Consider the following 19,290-nt stretch of genomic DNA (forward strand, 5'->3'; position numbering starts at 1 on the left):
TCGGGTGAAACTTGACTTACTTGTTCTATGCGAGATAAGTAACTACATGAAATCGTAAACAATGTGAAGACCAGGCTGGAATAACAATGATGTGAAAGATAAATGTCCAGCCTCATATAGAGGAGACTTAGTCGCAGACAGACACAGCATCTCTTCCGTATGGTGAGCCCCTTTTCATGATCCAGACAAATTTTAGCATTTCACCTCTCATTGTTCCCATTTTGTGGCATTTCAAAGTTCAGAAGTTTTGTAATCTATAACATTGTGATGACACAAAACTATCATTGCTAAGTTTTTGAAAATAAATTACCGGTTACTTACTTCCTGTCCAGTCTGTGTGAAATTTGACGATTGTGTGGTCTGTGGCAGTAAGGATTCTAGAAGAAAATCTCATGCCTTTAAGTAAAGTCATAAAGACAGAAAAAAATGTATATATGCATTTTTGAAGAAAAATAAGTTCTCATACTTTGCGAGTAAAGGTACCTGTGGGTGCCGAGGATGCCGTAAACCTTTCCAATTCAGTGAGTGAACATGTTCTTTGTGGCCTCCCAGCCATTCTGTCACATGACTTAGTTACGAAAAATAAATAAAAACCTGGTTCACCATTACATCGAAAATCACAACTGTTTTGCAAAGTAATATTCTGAGTATGGGTTGTCACTTGGGGAAATAAAATCAGTGGGGTTTCGGTTCCTTTTTTTATTGTTTGTTTTTGTAAAAATAATACGTTTTAATTTTTTTCTTGAGAATCTAAAATAAATGACTGAAATTCCAAGGGTCCTGGATAATATACTTCTAACCTAACTGAATCAGTCTTACCGATGACCACTCCTCCTCCCATTTCTTTGCATTTTCTCTGCAGCCATTTTGCTTTAGCTTCACTCAACTTCCTATTTATTTCAATCCTACGTAACTAATTTTGCTGTATTCCTACAGGTCAGTTCTTTGTATCTATATTTGTTTGCCCATCATCTGGGCTTCAGTTACATATCGGACCCCCCCCCCCCCCTGGAATCTTGGATGTGGTGACACAGTGCTTTAGTGCAGCCCAAGGTGAAGGTTAAGTTGGAAGGTGACAATTTGGCTGTGAGTTCACAAAGCCAATATGTGTGAAAGAAGAAAATATGGTTGTGGTAACAAGTTAACCAGTAGCAAAGCCTAATGTTTACATCCATGCTGTATTCGAAAATGAAAGAGGGGTCCAATACACAGTTTTGGCCATTTTCTGACAGCTCTTTTTTATGTCCATTCCTCTTCTTCTGAACTGCCTGTTTTGGTATTCTTTATTACACATTTAAGTGCCGTCAATAAGTTTACTCAAAAAATATGCTATACATTAGAGAAGAGTAAAAAGGTCACAGGAATATTCTGTAGTCTGCCAAATCTGTAAATCTTGATATGACTCTTTCTGATTTGGTAAATGCAAAATAACTAGTCTTGGCTTACTGTTGCCCAACTGAAGCTGGGTTTATTGTGCAGTTTCACTCCGTTTCATTCTAATGAAGCCGACCAGTACTCTTAAACTTAGAATGGTCAGACTGTGCCTTTGAGATCCACTAGTTTTTGTTTTTCAGAATTTATATCATAACAAATCTTACTCCCATTATACAATTTTCTGCTGCTGTTGGTATTATATTATACTCGTCTGACCAGAAATCCTTGCCTTCTTTCCCTTCCACTTCACTGACCTGCACTACATGTAGATTGAGCCTTAGGATTTCCCTTTTCTGATTTTTTAACTTCCCTACCACGGTCAAACTTCTGACATTTCACACTGACTCAGAACATTCCCCTTTTCTTGGTTATTCAATGTATTTCCCATAATCACTTCATTTTTCGCAGCCTCCTGTTGGAGATCTGAATGGGGGTAAGGCTGTGATGGCTGATAATTTTTATTCAAAATCTAAATAGTGGCAGGATTTGAACGTGGGACCTAGGACGTTTTGAGTACTAGTCAAAGAAGCTATTCTTCGACTGCGGGGAAGCAGACTATGTCTTCTGAATGGTGTCAGGGTTCATTCTCCCACTCCTCCATCTTTCCAGTTGTTACACTAAAAGATTTATTGAAGCAGCTGGAAGTTACTGAATGGTCTGTGACTATTTCTATGTTTCAAAAATGGCTCTAAGCACAATGGGACTTAACATCTGAGGTCATCAGTCCCCTAGAGCTTAGAACTACTTAAACCTAACTAACCTAAGGACGTCACACATGTCCACGCCCGAGGCAGGATTCGAACCTGCGATCGTAGCGGTCGCTCAGTTTCAGACTGAAGCGCCTAGAACCGCTCGGCCACACCGGCCGGCGTTTCTGTGTTTACTACACCCACTATACCGGTGTGTGATTCTGGATAGCCTCAAGGAGTTCAGTTATATCTGGTTTTGAGCTGGTGTGTCCTTTCTGCTGCCACCTCCATTGTAACCAAAAGGTGTAATGCGGACTGAAGTATCTGCACTAATAGAATAGAAATGCGGAAAACACAAACAATTTATTGGACTCACCAAAATGAAAAAATAATACAATATCCATAAGAACAACCGACTCTATCTAAACTGTGGATCAACACAAATACAAAACAACAAATAATAATAATAAAAAAGACCTGACTCTTCACGGGGAGTGAACATACAGTTCTACAAGGTCAAGAGGTTTGTCAACTATACCAAAAGATCGGCCAGCTAGAAGAGGCTCTGTATCCTTCTGGGCGGTGCGTCGAACAGCCTTTTGCCGGCAGTGCACCACCATATAAAGCCCGTTGGCAGATGTATGTGCCGGAACTATTCGCGATCACATTCGTGGCACAGCAGAGTAGTTCCTATGTTAGCTGCGTCCTCTGAAGCTGTTCTGCAGGCTCCACTAACTGGTAGCAGTCCCTGGCCATCGTTGGTGGAGACCTGGTGGTGTGTTGCCATGTGGCCGCCAGTAAGTCTTTGTTTTGACTACTCAGATGACGTAGGTACTTCCATCACTGTTGCCCCCACACCACCTACTTCAGGAGCAACACCCCATCAACCTTAGGGGATATCAGTCCCCACTTCTGAGCCAGAGAAGCATAAATCTTCTCCAGCTCCTCTCACTGGGAAGGGGTCCCTTAGGTCATTCCCTTCCCAGGTTTCTGCTAGTGGGAAAGATGACACCCGCTATAGGCTGAAGAGCCCAAAAGTAGCTGGTCATAGGGCTTCACGCTGATCATCAGTCCTGGAGACTGAATCAGTGAAGTCCTCCCAGCCTGGGTAACCCAAGGAGCAGTGAGAGAAATGCAAAAAGAAGGTACCTAAGACCAAGGGAATGGCAGTGGCACCCACACCACCGCTACCTACAAGCTCTGCACTTGCGGATGAGGTGGAGATTCTGGTGTCCACTGAGGACATAGATCTCACTGGACCCCAAGACACAATGGATATAGACTTCTCGGGCAAAATGTCGGTGGCAGCAGGTGACACTGAGACATAAACTGCCTTATTGAATGTTCCATGCCTTCCCAGTCTCACGATAATGTCATCGTCCTGTGGAATTGGGGTGGTTTTTTCCACCGCCTATCTGAGCTACGTTTGTTAAGCTTCGCACCTGCCTTCTGCATTGCCCTCCAGGAAACCTGGTTCCCGGCAATGCGAGCCCCTGCCCTCTGAAGCTATAAGGAATATTACAGGAACCATAGCGACTGTAGTTGAGTGGAGTTTGTGCCTATGTCCTGAACCCAGTATGCAGTAAACCTGTGCCACTTCAAACCCTTCTTGAAGGGCTGTCAGGATAAGGATGACACAGGAAATAACTGTCTGCAATGTGTATCTTCCTCCAAATGGTGCTGTATCCCTGAATGTATTAACTGTACTGATTGATCAACTCCCTAAACCTTACCTACTTTTGGGAGATTTTAACCCTCATCACCCCTTGTGGGGTGGACTGTGCTTGCTGGCAGAGGCAGAGATGTCGAAAATTTATTGTCTCAGTTCAACCTCAGCCTCTTAAATACTGGGTCCGCAACACATTCCACTGTGGGTCATGCTAGTTACTCGGCCATTGATTTATCAATTTGCAGCCCAGAACTTCTCCCATCTATCCACTGGAGACCACATGACGAACTGTGTGGCAGTGACCACTTCCCCATCTTCCTGTCTCTGCCCCGGCTTCAGGCCCAAGGGCGCCTGTCCAAATGGGCTTTAAACAAGGTGGACTGGCAAACTTTCACCTCTGCTCTCACTGTTGAATCTCCCTCGCATGGTAACATCGATGTAATGGTTGAACAGGTGACAACAACAATAGTTTCTGTGGCAGAAAACATGATCCCTCGCTCTCTAGGGTGCCCCCGGCGAAAGGCAGTCCCTTGGTGGTCGCCAGAAGTCACCGAAGCAATTGAGGATCATCAGTGAGCTCTAAGCGGCACCCTTCCCTAGAGCACCTCATACCCTTTAAATGGCTCCGTGCCCGCATTCACCAACTTATCAAACAATGGAAGCATGAGTGTTGGGAGAGATACGTCTCGACTATTGGGTGCCCTACACCACCTTCCCAAGTCTGGGCAGAGATCAAATGTGTTTTCGGGTACCAGACCCCAACAGGCGTTCCTGGTGTTAACATAAATGGCGTGTTATCTACTGACCCAAACGTGATTGCCGAGCACTTTGCTGAGCACTATGCTCGAGCCTCTGCATCAGAGAATGATCCCCACTCCTCCACCCTTTCGCACTATCAAACAGCGGCTGGATGGGAAAGTCCTATCATTCACTACAAGCCACAGTGAATCCTATAACGCCCCATTTACAGAGTGGGACCTCCTCAGTGCCCTTGCACATTGCCCCGACACAGCTCGTGGGCCAGATGGGATACAGTCAGATGACCAAACATATCTCACCTGACTACAAGCGACATCTCATCATCTTTGACTGGACCTGGTGCAATGGCGTCTTCCCATCGCAATGGCAGGAGAGCACCATCATTCCAGTGCTCAAACCCGGTAAAAGCCTACTTGATGTGGATAGCTATAAGCCCATCAGCCTCACCAACATTCTTTGTAAGCTGCTGGAATGTATGGTCTGTCAGAGGTTGGGTTGGGTCTTAGTCACGTGGCCTGCTAGCTCCATGTCAGGGCAGCTTCCACCAGGGTCACTCTACCACTGATAATCTTGTCCCTCGAGTCTGCCATCTGAACAGTCTTTTCCAGATGCCAACACCTGGTTGCTGTCTTTTTTTATTTACAAAAAGCATATGACATGACCTGGCGACATCATATCCTTGCCACATTATACGAGTGGGGTCTCTGAGGCCCGCTTCAGATTTCTATCCAAAATTTCCTGTCGCGCCGTACTTTCCATGTCCAAGTTGGTGCCTCCATAGTTCCCCCCCCCCCCCCCATATCCAGGAGAATGGGGTCCCACAGGGCTCTGTATTGACTGTCTCTATTTTTAGTGGTCATTAATGGTCTAGCAGCAGCTGTAGAGCCATCCGTCTTGCCCTCTCTGTATCCAGACGACTTCTGCATTTCATACTGCTCCACCAGTACTGGTGTTCCTGAGTGTTGCCTGCAGGGAGCCATCCACAAGGCGCAGTCATGGGCTGTAGCCCACGGCATTCAGTTTTTGGCTGCAAAGTCTTTTATGCACTTCTGTTGGCATTGTACCGTTCATCCAGAACCAGAACTTTACCTTAATGACGATCCCCTCACTGTAGTGGAGACATATCGATTTTTAGGACTGGTTTTCGAAGCCTGATTTACTTGGCTTCTGCACCTTCGTCAGCTTAAGCGGAAGTGCTGGCAGCACCTCACTGCCCTCCACTGCCTGAGCAACACCACCTGGGCAGATCGCTCTACGCTGCTGTAGCTCTACAGAGCCCTTGTTCAATCCCGCCTTGACTATGGGAGTCTGGTTTATGATTCAGTGGCGCCCTCAGTGTTGCGTTTACTCGATCCAGTGCACCACTGTTGCGTTCGCTTAGCAACAGGAGCTTTTAGGATGAGTCCAGTGTCCTGGCGGACACTGGAGTCCCTCTATTGCAGGTTAGGTGTGCACAACTCCTTGCCAGTTAAGTTGCACACGTTCATTGTTCTGCGCATATGAATCACAGTCTCCTTTTCCCCATCCATGGCGGTTCATCTCCTGCATCGGCGGCCCAGGTCTGGGCTTCCAATTGCAGTTCGTGTCCTATCCTTTCTTTCCAAACTGGAGTCCTTGCCTTTACGACCTATACTTGAGGTCCATTCACATACAACTCCATGATGTACACCTTGTCCGTGGCTTCGTTTAGACCTTTCACATGACCCTAAGGACTCAGCTAACCCCACGGCTCTCCGCTGCCACTTCCTCTTGATGACATGTACTGAGGCCTTGAAGTGGTTTACACCGACAGCTCAATGGCTGATGGTCACGACAGCTTTGCGTATGTTCGTGGAGGACATATTGAACAGCATTCCTTTACCGCTGGCTGCAGTGTTTTCACTGCCCAGCTTTTGTGTACTGACTTCATGAGCAACCTACAAGCTATCAACCAGTGCTACCCTCATCATCCTTTGGTAGCGACCATCCAGGAGTCCATCTATGCTCTGGAGCAGTCCGGTCTTTCAGTGGTGTTTGTCTGGGCCCCAGGACATGTCGCAATCCCAGGCAATGAACTTGCTGACAGGCTGGCCAAGCAGGCTACACGGAAACCGCTTATGGAGATCAGCATTTCAATAACTGACCTGCGTTAGTTTTTACGCCACCAGGGTTTTCGGCGTTGGGAGAAGGAATGGCATGGTCTCAGTAAGCACAACAAACTGCGTGCAATTAAGGAGCCTATGAATGTGTGGCAATCCTCCATGCAGGCCTCTCGCAGGGACTCTTGTGGTTATCTGGCTCCGCATTGGCCACCCTTGGGTGACCCACTGCAACCTCCTGCGCCGTAAAGACGCCCCTCAGTGTCGATGCAGCACCCAGTTGACAGTGGACCTTATTCTGGTGCACTCTCCCACTTTCACTGTCCTGCTACAAAATCTTCGGTTAGTAGACCTGTTGTCACTAATTTTATCTGACAACGGTTCATCGGCTGATTTAGTTCTACGTTTTATTCGTGAGGGTGGGTTTTATCGTTTGTAAGTTTTAGCGCATGTCCTTTGTCCCTCAGTGTCCTCCACCCTAGTGCTTTTAGGGTGGAGGTTTTAATGTGTTGCAGAGCAGCTGGCTTCTCCTTTTTATTCTCATGGTCAGCCAGCCATGGTAATCTGCTCTCTTGTTCTAATCTCTTCTACATGTTTCTTGTGTTTCTGTGATTTCTTCTCCCCTTTTGTCCATTTAAGGGTTTGTTGCCCTTGCGTCATTCTTGTGGTTTTTCCTTCTCTCCGTTTTGTGTTGTCAGGCTCGCTTGTTTTATTCTCACCCTTGTGACATTGTTTTATTCGGAACAAGGGACCAATGACCTAGCAGTTCGGACCCTTCCTCCTCTCTTTTAAACAAACAAACAAACTATCCAACCAACCATCTGTGTGCACGCCCAAATGGCAGCTTACTGAGGCTGACTGGCAGCCTTACTCCTCCATGGCGACCTTCGAAAAACAAGATTTCCTCAATTGTGATGACCAAGTGTACTATCTCACCAATGTTATCCTTACTGCTGCAGAACATTTCATTCCTCGCATTTCCTCTTTACGACGTTGTGTCCTAGTCCCTTGGTGGACTGAGACATGCCACGGTGCAATTCGCACACAGAAATGTGCTTTCCGCATTTTTGACTGTCATCCTACGATGGCAAACTGCATTCATTATAAACAGATGCATGCAAAGTGTCGTCACATTCTTCGGGATACAAAAGGACTAGCTGGATTTCATTCGCTAGTTCATTTAACAGTTCCACCCCTTTCTCTGTCTTTTGGGCCAACCTACGACGGCTCTCTGGGACCAAGATCCGTTCCTCCATTTCCAGTCTCACAGTCGCAGACAATGTTCTCATGGACCCTATTGCTATCTCCAACACTTTGGGCCACCATTTTGCAGAAGTTTTGAGCTCTTCCCACTATAACCCTGCTTTTCTCAATCGGTAACGAGTGGAGGAGGCCCAGCAGATACCCTTTTCTTCTCTGAATCATGAGTGCTACAATGCTGCCTTTACTAGGAGAGAGCTAGATCATACTCTCACTTCATCCCGATCCTCCACTCCAGGGCCGGATGCCATCCACATTCAGGAGTAGCAGCACCTTTCTCATGCAGGCAAGCACTTTCTGCTTAACACGTACAACCGCATCTGGGCAGAGGGCAAATTTCTTGGAAGCTGGAGTGAAGCCACCGCCATACCCACACCTAATCCCAGTAAGGACAGGAACCTTCCATCTAGCTGTCACCCCATCTCTCTTATCAGTTGCGTATGCAAGGTGATGGAACGTATGATCCATGCCCGGCTGGTATGGTGGCTCGAGAGTCGCAGTGTACTGACAGTTGCACAGTGTGGATTTTGAGCACAGCATTCTGCAGTTGACCATTCTGTTACTTTGTCCACCCATGTCATGAATGGTTTTCTGCGAAAATCAGTGTGTGGCCGTGTTTTTCGATTTGAAGAAGATCTATGACACCTGCTGGAGAAGTGGTATCCTCCATACTCTTTACATGTGGAGCTTCCGTGGTTGCCTGCCCTGTTTCCTTCAGGCATTTTTACAAGATTGAGTTTTCAAGGTGCGTGTGGGTTCTGCCTTGTCGGACACCTTTATTCAGGTAATTGGTGTGCTTTAGGGTTCCATCCTGTGTGTCGTCTTCTTTGCTATCTCCATTAACCCTGTCATGGCATGTCTCCTACCAGGCACCTCCGGCTCCATTTTTGTTGACGATTTTGCCATCTATTGCAGTTCTCCATGGACCTGCCCACTGAGCGGCGTCTTCAGCAGTGTCATGATTGCCTTTACTCCTGGAGCATCGACAATAGCTGGCAGCCCGCTGTACGTGGCTCCTCAGTGTCCTGTGTGTCCTCAGCGGTACTTCCTGGGGAGTGGACCGGACCACCCTCCTCTGTTTGTACCAGTTGCTTGTCCATTTGAAACACGACTACGGGTGCTTCATTTGTACGTCTGTATGTCTAACCCTCTTATGCCGTCTCAGCACTATCCACCATTGTGGCATCCGTTAGGCAACTGGCATTTTTACACTAGCCCGGTTGAGAGTATGTATCCTGAAGCTGCTGAACTACCACTGTCCTACTGCTGTGACTTTCTCCTCAGCAGGTATGCATGCCGTTTGTCTGCCATGCGTGGCCACCCATTCTATGCTGCCTCCTTTGATGATTCTTTTGATCATCAGTATGGGGCTTGTCCTTCCCTGTTTCCTCCTGGAGTCTGCTTTCAGCACTTTATACGGCGACTTAACTTCACACTACCTGCACCTTTCCCGGCGGGCGTGAACGTCATCACTTTGGCTTCGTGAAGTGGCCAATGTTGACCTTGGCCTTCATTTGCTTCCTAAGGACACTACTCCAGCCTCAGACTGACAGTGGGATCGCGTATGCCTTCGTCATTGGCACCTGTGTCTTTCGCTGTCAACTTCCGGCACACTCCTCAGTATTTACAGCTGAGTCTTCGCCTTGTATCAGACCACGGAGTACATCCGGCGACAGAGCCTTTTCAATTGTGTCCTGTGCTCAGACTCACTTAGTGCCCTTCAAAGTCTATGTGCGCTGTACACCGTCCATCCGTTAGTGCAGTGAGGTCCAGGAAAACTGTCAACTACTCTTTCTCGGTGGAGCCATTGTCATGTTTCTGTGGGTTCCTGGTCATGTCAGCTTGCCAGGAAATGAGGCTGCCAGAGTTGCAGTCTTCATACCTCAGCCCGCGAGTACCTATATTCCCTCGAATGGTCTGTGTTGCCGTCTGTCAAGAGGTGGTGTCTCTTTGGCATCGCCAATGGTCATCCCTTCACGGGAATAAGCTCAGGCTTACTAAGCCTCTCCCAGCAGCATGGACGACCTCCTTTCAGCCGTCCCACCAAGGGGGAGGGGGGGGAGGTATTATTTTAACTTGGCTGTGTATTAGGCACTGCCTTTTTAGCCATCGTCATTTGGTAAGTGGAGCTACCCCACCACTTTGTCCACATTACTCTCAAGTTTTAACTGTCTGCCACTTCCTGACAGTGTGTCCATTTTTTAACCTTTTACATTCCTGTATGGGTTTGCTGTCTGAGTTATCGGCTGTTTTAGCAAATGACGTGTGGGCTGTCGATCGCGTCTTACTTTTTATCTGCCAAAGCAATATGGTGAAGGCCATTTAATTTTTCGTTTTGCACTTCTTTTTCTGTATGGTGTCTTTAACCCTTTTTCCACATGCCTGTTTTTAGATGTCTTCTGTTCTGTCAATTGGGATTGACTTGTAGTTGTTTCACCCCTCTGTGTTCATGTTCTACAGTTTTGACTTGGGCTGATATGACCCCAGCTGTTTTTGCGCCCTAAAATAATACAAAACCAACAACCAAATCATCATAATAATCAACAACAAGATTTTGTCATTTAAGCTGTCTCTTAAGTTTTCTGCTGTTTCTCTTCATTGTTCTTCCTGTCTCACTTTGTTACCTTTACAACTTACGGAAGAAATCACAATTCAGAGGTTTGGACTGTGCTTCTGAGTGAGGACCGTTGTTTCAGCCCCAATTAAATCTGTTAGTACTGCCATAGCCAAAGGAATGCTGATAGATTTACTTGATTATCATTAGTAACTAGCTTGTACTTCTTGTCTCATTACGTGTACATCAATGATTTTTTTCCAGGCTGCATGGAATCCCAGTGTACCACAGACCTTTCAACAAGAATTGGAGGAAATAAAAGTATTACTTGAATCAAAGCTCTCAGACATACAAACAGAGCTCCAGCAACTTCGTGACACTGAAGACAATAATCGACTTGGCCGGCTGCCAAGTGAAAATTTAGAGCAGACTAAGAAGCTTTTGATTCATTATTTGATAGAGAGTCTAACACCTCAATATCCAGGTAAAATATAGCTTATTATGGCACCAGTGTGACCAAAACTCGTTAATAATTGAAATGCTGCTTGTTTATGTGAAATGTAGTACAGTTGTGCTAAGATGTGTTTTGAAAGACAGTATTTATGCTAAATGTAATCTGATTCTTGATATGCAAACTAATCTATTAACACCTTACTTTAGTTAGCATTCTATTTACGACAGCAGAGGGATTGTGCAACAGACAGGCACATGTAAAAGTAGCCTGAACTGCTGAGGCACAGCTGGTGTGAGTAGCAATCTTGTCTGGAGTAAGTAGTGGGAGATACAGAAGAGACATGGGTTGGATGGGGGAGGGTTGGCAGAGTAGGGGGAGGGAAGATGTGGTTTTCTGTCTGTGGGAACATGTAGCGACATGTTGGGGATATCATGGTGGACTGCTAGCCGGGAAAATGGGGGGGGGGGAGTCTTTGCAGTTATGCTAGAGGATAGAGGCTGGAGTGGGAGCACGGAATAGTATAGAAGCAGGCGGAGGACGGGGATTAGTGAATATCAAGGACTGAAGGGTTAGAAGAGATTTCCCATCTGTCCAATTCGGAAAAACTAGTGTGGATTGCAAGAATTTAGAAGGGCCAGGCTATGAAGCAGTAATTGATGTCAGGCACACCATTTTGGGCAGCATGCGTAGCAATTGGGTGGTGCAGATGTCTCTTTGGCCACAGTTTAGTGCGAGCCATTCATTCAGATGGACAACTTGTTGGTGGTCATGCCCATGTGGAATGCCACAAAGTGGTTGCAGATAGGTTTGTTGACCACATGGGTGCTTTTCACAAGTAGGAAACACCTGTGATAAGATTAGAGTGGGTGGGAGCAGGGGGATGCATGGGATAGTTCTTGTGTCTAGGTCTTTTGTAGGGATGTGAACCATGGGCAAGGGTGTTATATCGGTGTGGAGAACGTAGGACAACATAGTTACACCAGTCTGGGTTTGCCATCGTTTGGTTAATATTTTGTATTATTATGTGCGAGGGCATTTTGAAAAGTAAAGATACAATGGCTAGCAGTCCTTAAATAGAACATTTATTTAGAAAACGTCATTTACATCTTATTAACTGGATTATTTGTTATTTTTCGACCCCCTGTTATCCAAACATGTGTTAAGTCGGTTCTCAAGCTTTTGTAACCCACAGTCATAGAAGGTTGCCGCCTGTTGTCAGAACCACATTTCTACTTCATCTTTGCTCTCTTCATTGTCGAGGAATGATTTTCCACCAAGATGTGACTTCAGGTAACGGAAGACATGGAAGCCGGTGTGCACAAGTACTGGGCTGTATGGCGGATGGTCCAATACGTCCCATTTGAATTGTTTCAGTAGTGCTTTGGTTACGTGCGCTGTGTGAGGCCGAGCGTTGTCATGAAGCAAGCGGACTCCACTTGTCAGCATTCCCCTGCGTTTGTTTTGAATTGCCCTTCAAAGATGTTTCAAAGTCTGGCAATACGCAGCAACATTGTCGTTCCAGGAGGCATAAATTCCAACAGAAGAATCCCTTGTCTGTCCCAAAAAACAGAAGCCATGATTTTCTTCGCTGAAATCGACGTTTTGCATTTCTTGGCTTTTGGTGAATTCGAATGGCGCCATTGCATTGATTGTTGCTTGGATTCAGGTGTATGGTGATAAACCCACGTCTCGTCACCTGTCATAATGTGATCAAGAAACTCGTCACCTGCTTCAGCATAGCATGTGAGGAAGTCGAGTGCAAAGCCCATCCTTTTCTTTTTGTGTTCTTCCATTAACAGTTTTGGAACCCAGCACGCACACAATTTCGTGTACCCTAACTTGACCGTCACAACATCATAAAGAGTTGTCATTGATATGTCCGGTATGATCTGAAGCAATTCTTTCAATGTGAGATGTCTATTCACACGAAGTGCTTCCTCCGTTCTCCGAAAAAGGGCATCAGAGATCACAGATGGCCGACCTGTTTTTTGTTTCTCATGAACATTGGTCCTATCTTCAGAGAAATGATGGCACAAATTCACTACATTTTGTCGATTCATAGTGTTCCCATAAACAGAAACAATTTCTTTGTGAATATCTGCTGCTTGCTGACCTTTTGCATGAAGAAAACGTATGACGGAGCGCACTTCGCATTTGGCGGGATTCTGAGTCGGCGCAGTCATTTGAAACACGACCTACTCCAACCAGAAGCAACATTCAACTACCGAACGACCGCGAGGAGAAAGCTAACGGTTTAAGGTTAACATCAGTGTAGCCAACTTGCTCGCCAAAACTCTTCTGTTCCTCTGGCGTGCAGTGTATCTTTACTTTCCAAAATACCCTCATAGTTCCTGAATGGTGGGCATAATGCTTGAATTATGTTGTAAGACATGAAAATAGATATTAAACTTCCTGGCAGATTAAAACTGTGTGCCAGACCGAGACTCGAACTCGGGACCTTTGCTTTTCGCGGGCAAGTGTTCTACCAACGGAGCTACCCAAGCACGACTCACGCCCCGTCATCCTCACAGCTTTACTTCTGCCAGTACCTCGTCTCCTACCTTCCAAACTTTACAGAAGCTCTCCTGCGAACCCTGCAGAACTAGCACTCCTGAAAGAAAGGATATTGCAGAGACATGGCTTAGCCACAGTCTGGGGGAAAATAGATATTGTTTGAAATAAGTAGTTTCAAATACTTAATGGTAACCAACACATTTTATGTCTGTAAAATGCCTTTTTATGCTAAAAGTAATTTTCTTTACTCATTTGCCTAGAAAATTGTTTCAGCATCATCATAGACACTATTTGCTGGACGTCCTTCAATCCAAGCAGTGTATCTTTGCAAATCTGTTCAGATGTTATCAGTTACTTATTTCCCAAATTTTGGTCGTGATCTTTACTTTTCTTTTGGGCTTCACTTTAAATTCCCCTCAGATCCTCAGCATTTGTTAGCTGAGTACAGGCTTGGCGACCCCGGGATTTCTGAGCTGGGGACTGATAAGTGCCACCAGTCCTCTGTCACCGTAAGCTCTGGTCATACTTCAGGGACCACTGTGCAGCGCAAAGGTGGAATGTTGTGTGTTTCGGAGAACAGGGGTCTTGGCTTCACCCCCTGGACCGCGAGGAAGGTACAAAACTCTACAAAGAAAACCTCAACCTCAAGTTGTGCTACGTGCTGAGGAGGTGAGTGGCTGTTGAGGTAAAACAGTCTTTAGCCTGCAACCTCTGGGGCACCTACTGCCCCCCCCCCCCTCTCCCCCCAGTTTTGTAAGGCTTGCTCAGGCATGTAGGGCTCTGCCTGGGTTGACGTTTGTTTCCGTAGTGTCTTGTGGGATCCCTATGGATATATCTCATGAAATTACTACTCGTGATGGGACAGGTGTACCATAAGGCAGCACCTACACCCACTCCTCAAAGAGAGCTTAGTTGGTGAGTCCTCCCGAAAAGAAACCTCAGAGTAATAGTGACAGGGCATTAGTGTGCCATAACACTTTCATTGTAATCAAGGGAAATGGGGGAAGCTTTGAGAAGATATCCCCTTCCGATATTCACAAAGCATTGGAAGGTCTTGCTGGGTCTCTGAAAAGTGTCCAATGGCTTTGTAATGGAGCACTTTTAGTTGAAACTGTTCATTCCGACCAAATAGCTTAAGATTCTGGGATATTAGGCCTTAGGTGACTACCCAGTAGAGGCTGAGTTTCATAACACCCTTAACTTTAGTAAGGGCATGGTTACCTGCTCTGATATAATGGAGGTGGGTCCTGCGGAGTTACGTGAAGAGTGAAAGAATGTGGGTGTCACGGAAGTGCAGAATTATATGAGGAGAGTCAATGGCAAATTGGAAAAATCAGCAACATTTATTGTAACGTTTAGTACTCCAGAATTACCGGAACATATCCTTGCAGGCTATATCCACCTTAAGGTTTGCCCTTTTGTTCCTAATCCCATTTTATGCTATAAATGTCAAAGATTTGGCCATACCACTATGAGATGTAACGGGAAGGCTACGTGTGGCAATTGTGGAGGCTCCGCTCACGAGTCGGGAACTTTTTGTACACTTCTTCCGAAATGTGTAAACTGCTCTGGGGATCACCCAGTGTGGAGCAGAAAGTGTGGGGTTTACAACGAGGAAAGGAAAATTCAAGAGTTGAAAGTAAAGAGATGCGTACCCTATGGTGAAGCTAAAAAGGCTTTCAAAGCCATGCAACCACCGGCTTTTGCTGATACTTTTGCATCAGCCCTTAAGGCACCAATTGCTAAGTGTGATGCCTCCACGCAAACTCGGTCCACAGATTCAAGTACGAGCACATGCACTTGTCGATGTACCTGTGGGGAAAACACTCCACTTGCAACTGACTTCGTTCGGAAGCAATCAGCAGTAGGTGTACTACCTACGCCACATACCATTCCCCAACATCAGAAACCAACTAAGCCGTCCCTGCAAACCAGGCACCGCCTCCTCCTGTCAGTAAAGAAAAACGTCCTTTGAAAAGTAGTTCTAAGTCCGAGAAAACGGTAGCTAAACTTTTGGATCGACGAACTCTCTCATCTTCTGATGGAGACTATGCTCTTGAAGATATGGACTTCCAATCGGAGGAACCAGAGAGCATGGAACCGGCTAATATTCCCCCTGATCCCCCTGGTAAATCACCACCTCTCACTAACCAGTGTCTTCCACATGGCCTTCTGTGTTGCAGTGGAATTTGAATGGATATCGCTCACATCTGGAAGAATTGCAGCTGCTGGTCCAGGATACAAGAAACACATCTTAGTCACAGACACACCTGCATTACGGGGCTACCACATATACAGGGAGGACGATACTACTGGAGACAGGGCAAAAGGTGGATGAAAGATACCACTCCTCTTCTGTCCCTCTTACACGACCCCACAAGAAATTGCTGTGAAAGTTCTGGCACCTTTTACTATCACAGTGTTCTTTGTACCTGCCCCCCCCCCCCCCCCCCCCCCCCCATGAAGCTTTGGATGCAGACGCACTGGCAGACCTCTTCCAGGCACTCCCACACCCATTCGTCCTTGTGGGGGACTTCAATGCCCACAATGTGCTGTGGGGCTCAGCTACTACTTGCTCCAAAGGTCGGATGATCGAGCGACTCGTCTATTCTGAGAATATTTGCCTTCTGAACACGGGTCAGACGGCTCAGTTTTCCACAGCTACAGGGTATTTTTCAGCTATTGACCTTTGTTTTTGTTCCCCAGCTAATGCAGACACAATTCAGTGGGAAGTGGCTCCAGATTTACATTCTAGTGACAAGTGTGGATCCGTCTGCTGACTAGGACGGTGGCCAACAGTAGTCCATGCATATGGATGGTACAAAGGGCAAATTGGTTACAGTTCAATTGACAGGCTATTTTATAACAAAAGGATTGTGCACAGGAGGCCCATATCACTCTTGAGATCGAAAGTGCTGCCGCAGAGTCCATCCCCAGGTCTAGTAACCACCTCAGGCGACTGCCTGTACCTTGGTGGAATGACGATTGTTGATTGGCCATTGGGGCCAAACAGACAGCTCTGTGGAACTTCACTGTCTGACTACAGACAATCGTCATGCCTTCAGGTTGTGAGATCACATGCAAGGTGAGTAATCAAAGAACGGAAGAGGGCTTCCTGGAGGGAATTCACGACTTCCATTAATCGGTCCATTTCTGCTGCGCACATTCGGGAATCAATAAGACAGATTTCAGGCAAGGGTAATCCACATCGCCTTATGGACTTGTCAAATAATGGGGTCTTGGTGGACACGCAAGAAGGCATGGCTCATGTTTCAGCTGGACACTTCTTTACTGTTACTAAGTCATCCAGACAAGCTCCTGGTGTTCTGCTATTCCGTTGGACAGCAGAAATGAGGAAGCTCAATTTCTTCTCACGTAATGAGAAGCCTACAACCTTCCATTCTCCATGTGGGAACTGGAATCATCTTTATCTGCAGCCAGACACACTGTGCTAGGACCTGACCTGATGAGATCCATTATACCATGCTTTGTCAACTATACCCTGAAGCAAAAGGTCAGCTCCTCTCGTTTAATCAGATCTGGTTTGATGGACAGCACCCCATGCCTTGGAAGGAGGCAATATTAATTCCATTCTGGAAACCAGGCAAGGACCGTAGCAACCCTAACAGTTATTGGAGTGTCGCCCTTACCAGTTGTATGGGTAAGAGTCTTGAACGCATGGTCAACCGCCGCCTCGTCTGGCTACTCAAGTCCCGAGGTCACCTGAGCTGCTCCCAGTGCAGTTTCAGGCGCTACTGTTCCACTCTTGACAACTTAATTCTACTGAAGATGGTGATACAGGAGTCCTCCTTACATCGAAACCATTTAGTTAGTGTGCTTTTTGACCTCGAAACAGCATCTGACTTGGAGGTACGACCACCTTCGCCAAGTTCATGAATGGGAACTACACGTATTCCTGCCACTTCTGATCCAATCCTACCTTGAGTACTGGCGTTTTCGTTATCACATCGGCGATGCCATGTCTGTTTGCTACGTTCAGGAGAATGGTGTGCCCCAGGGCTGTGTCCTTAGTGTCTTGTTTGACTTGAAATTAACATGGATCCCACACCTGAAAGACCTACGAACAAAGGGCTTCCAGTTGTGGAACATTTTGAAATGCCTTGGCAGAAAAACATGGGGAGCTCTTAGGTCCCGCCTCGTGCAGTTTTATGGGGCATTTGTTCGATCCCACTTAAACTATGGCAGCGTGCCCTACAGATCGGTCCATCCTTCCTACTTCTGGATGTTAGGTGCTGTCCACCATGAGGGAATTCGGATATCAACTGGAGCCTTTTGGACCAGCCCAGTTCAGAGTCCGTGTGCAGAGGCTGGTGAACCACCACTCTGGATTTGGCTATGTATCCTTTTGGCTCAACAGGTGGTGAAAATCACAGCGTCACGTCAGTCATTGGCATTTAGCTCAGTGATCCCACCCACCTTCGAACGACTGTTCAGGAATTGGCCCTAAGTGACCCAGCCATTTGGTATACATGCTACAGACTGTCTCAAGGATGGTTTTATCGTTATTTATACAGATGGATCCCAGCAGGGGAATGCTCTCGGTTGTTCTGTGGTTTTCCCTGATAGGATTTTTAAAGTGCGTCTTCCAAAACAGTTAACAAATTATGGTGCGGAGTTATTCTGATGGTACTGGAGAGGGTTCACAGACATCACCATATGAGTTTTCTTGTCTGTTCCTGCTCTCTTAGTGTGCTGCAGGCACTTCACCAAATGTATCCGGTAGACACGCTGATTCAGCTCATCCACGACTCCTTACAGCAGCTCCAACACCATGGCAAGGAGGTGATCTTTTGCTTGGTACCTGGCCACATTTGGATACAGGGTAACGACGTGGCTGACAAAGCTGCCAAGGAAGCATGTTGGGATGGTGCTGTCCATCAATGTCCCATCCCATTGCATGCCATTATCTCATTTTCTGACAGATGCATCATGCATGAGTGGGAGACTGAATGGTTGCATGTGACAGACAAAAAACTGCGGTCGCTCAAATCGACCACAAAGGCTTGGCGGACTTCACGTCAGCCTCACCGCTGGAAGAAGGTTTTGCTTACCAGACTGTGCATTGGGCATAGCCCTTTCACATGTCTTCCTCTTCCAGTGGGAGGATCCACCGTTCTGTGAAGTTCGTGGCATGCCTCTTTTCAGTTCAGCATATTGCGGCTACATGTGTCCTGTATAATGATATTAGGGCAGACCTCGGTCTCGCTGGAGATGTGCCCACCATCCTTGAAGGTACCAATACGAGTGTTACAAGAGTGGTGAAATTTTGTGAACTGTCAGGCCTCATCCCTAAACTGGTAGGGAAGGGCGGCAGACTTTAACACATTATAAACTGCTCCGAATGTGGGGACAGCCTTTGTCCCTACCCATGAGATTTGCATGTTTACTTTTCGTCAGGGCACTGATGACCATGATGTTGAGCATCCCCTCAACCCCAAATAATCATCATCATCATCATCACTTTAAATTGATTTTTTTCATATGGCCAAATTTTTGGTCTGTCCAACTGCTAACTGTTCGTCATGGTTCTCAAATGTATAAGGGCATTATCTTAAGTATGGTGGATATACAGTAAGTTGTTCTAGTCCCTTCTAAAGGAATGTGCCCACTTAAAAAAGCTCTGGATAGTAACTTCAGGGAGGCACTTACCAGTACTTATCACCTGGGAGCCAATGACAATGAGATTTACTATTGTGCGTGGCTGGTGAGTCTCTTTCAGAGAGGGCTTGCCAACATGCTTTCCACATTAACAGTTAGGAAGCTTCCTAGCTCTCCATTGGACAGTTGTAGCAGTGTTTTGACTAAATGGAAAATTGCTGCTGTTGAGGTAAACTGTGGGCTAGTTCAGAGGACTGCTA

The 19,290-nt window shown here is 46.3% G+C and overlaps 1 protein-coding gene across 1 annotated transcript in view; it reads left to right on the top strand.

Annotated features, from left to right (window-relative positions):
- The window catches only part of LOC126100812 (uncharacterized), a 117,658-nt gene that overhangs the window by 6,481 nt on the left and 91,887 nt on the right, over positions 1-19,290 (top strand). The window contains exon 2 of the mRNA XM_049911444.1: positions 10,708-10,927. Coding sequence (XP_049767401.1) covers positions 10,708-10,927 — 220 coding nt within the window. The remainder of the gene's footprint in view (positions 1-10,707; positions 10,928-19,290) is intronic.

The sequence above is a fragment of the Schistocerca cancellata genome, chromosome 9 (genome assembly GCF_023864275.1).
Source record: "Schistocerca cancellata isolate TAMUIC-IGC-003103 chromosome 9, iqSchCanc2.1, whole genome shotgun sequence".
NCBI lineage: Eukaryota > Metazoa > Arthropoda > Insecta > Orthoptera > Acrididae > Schistocerca > Schistocerca cancellata.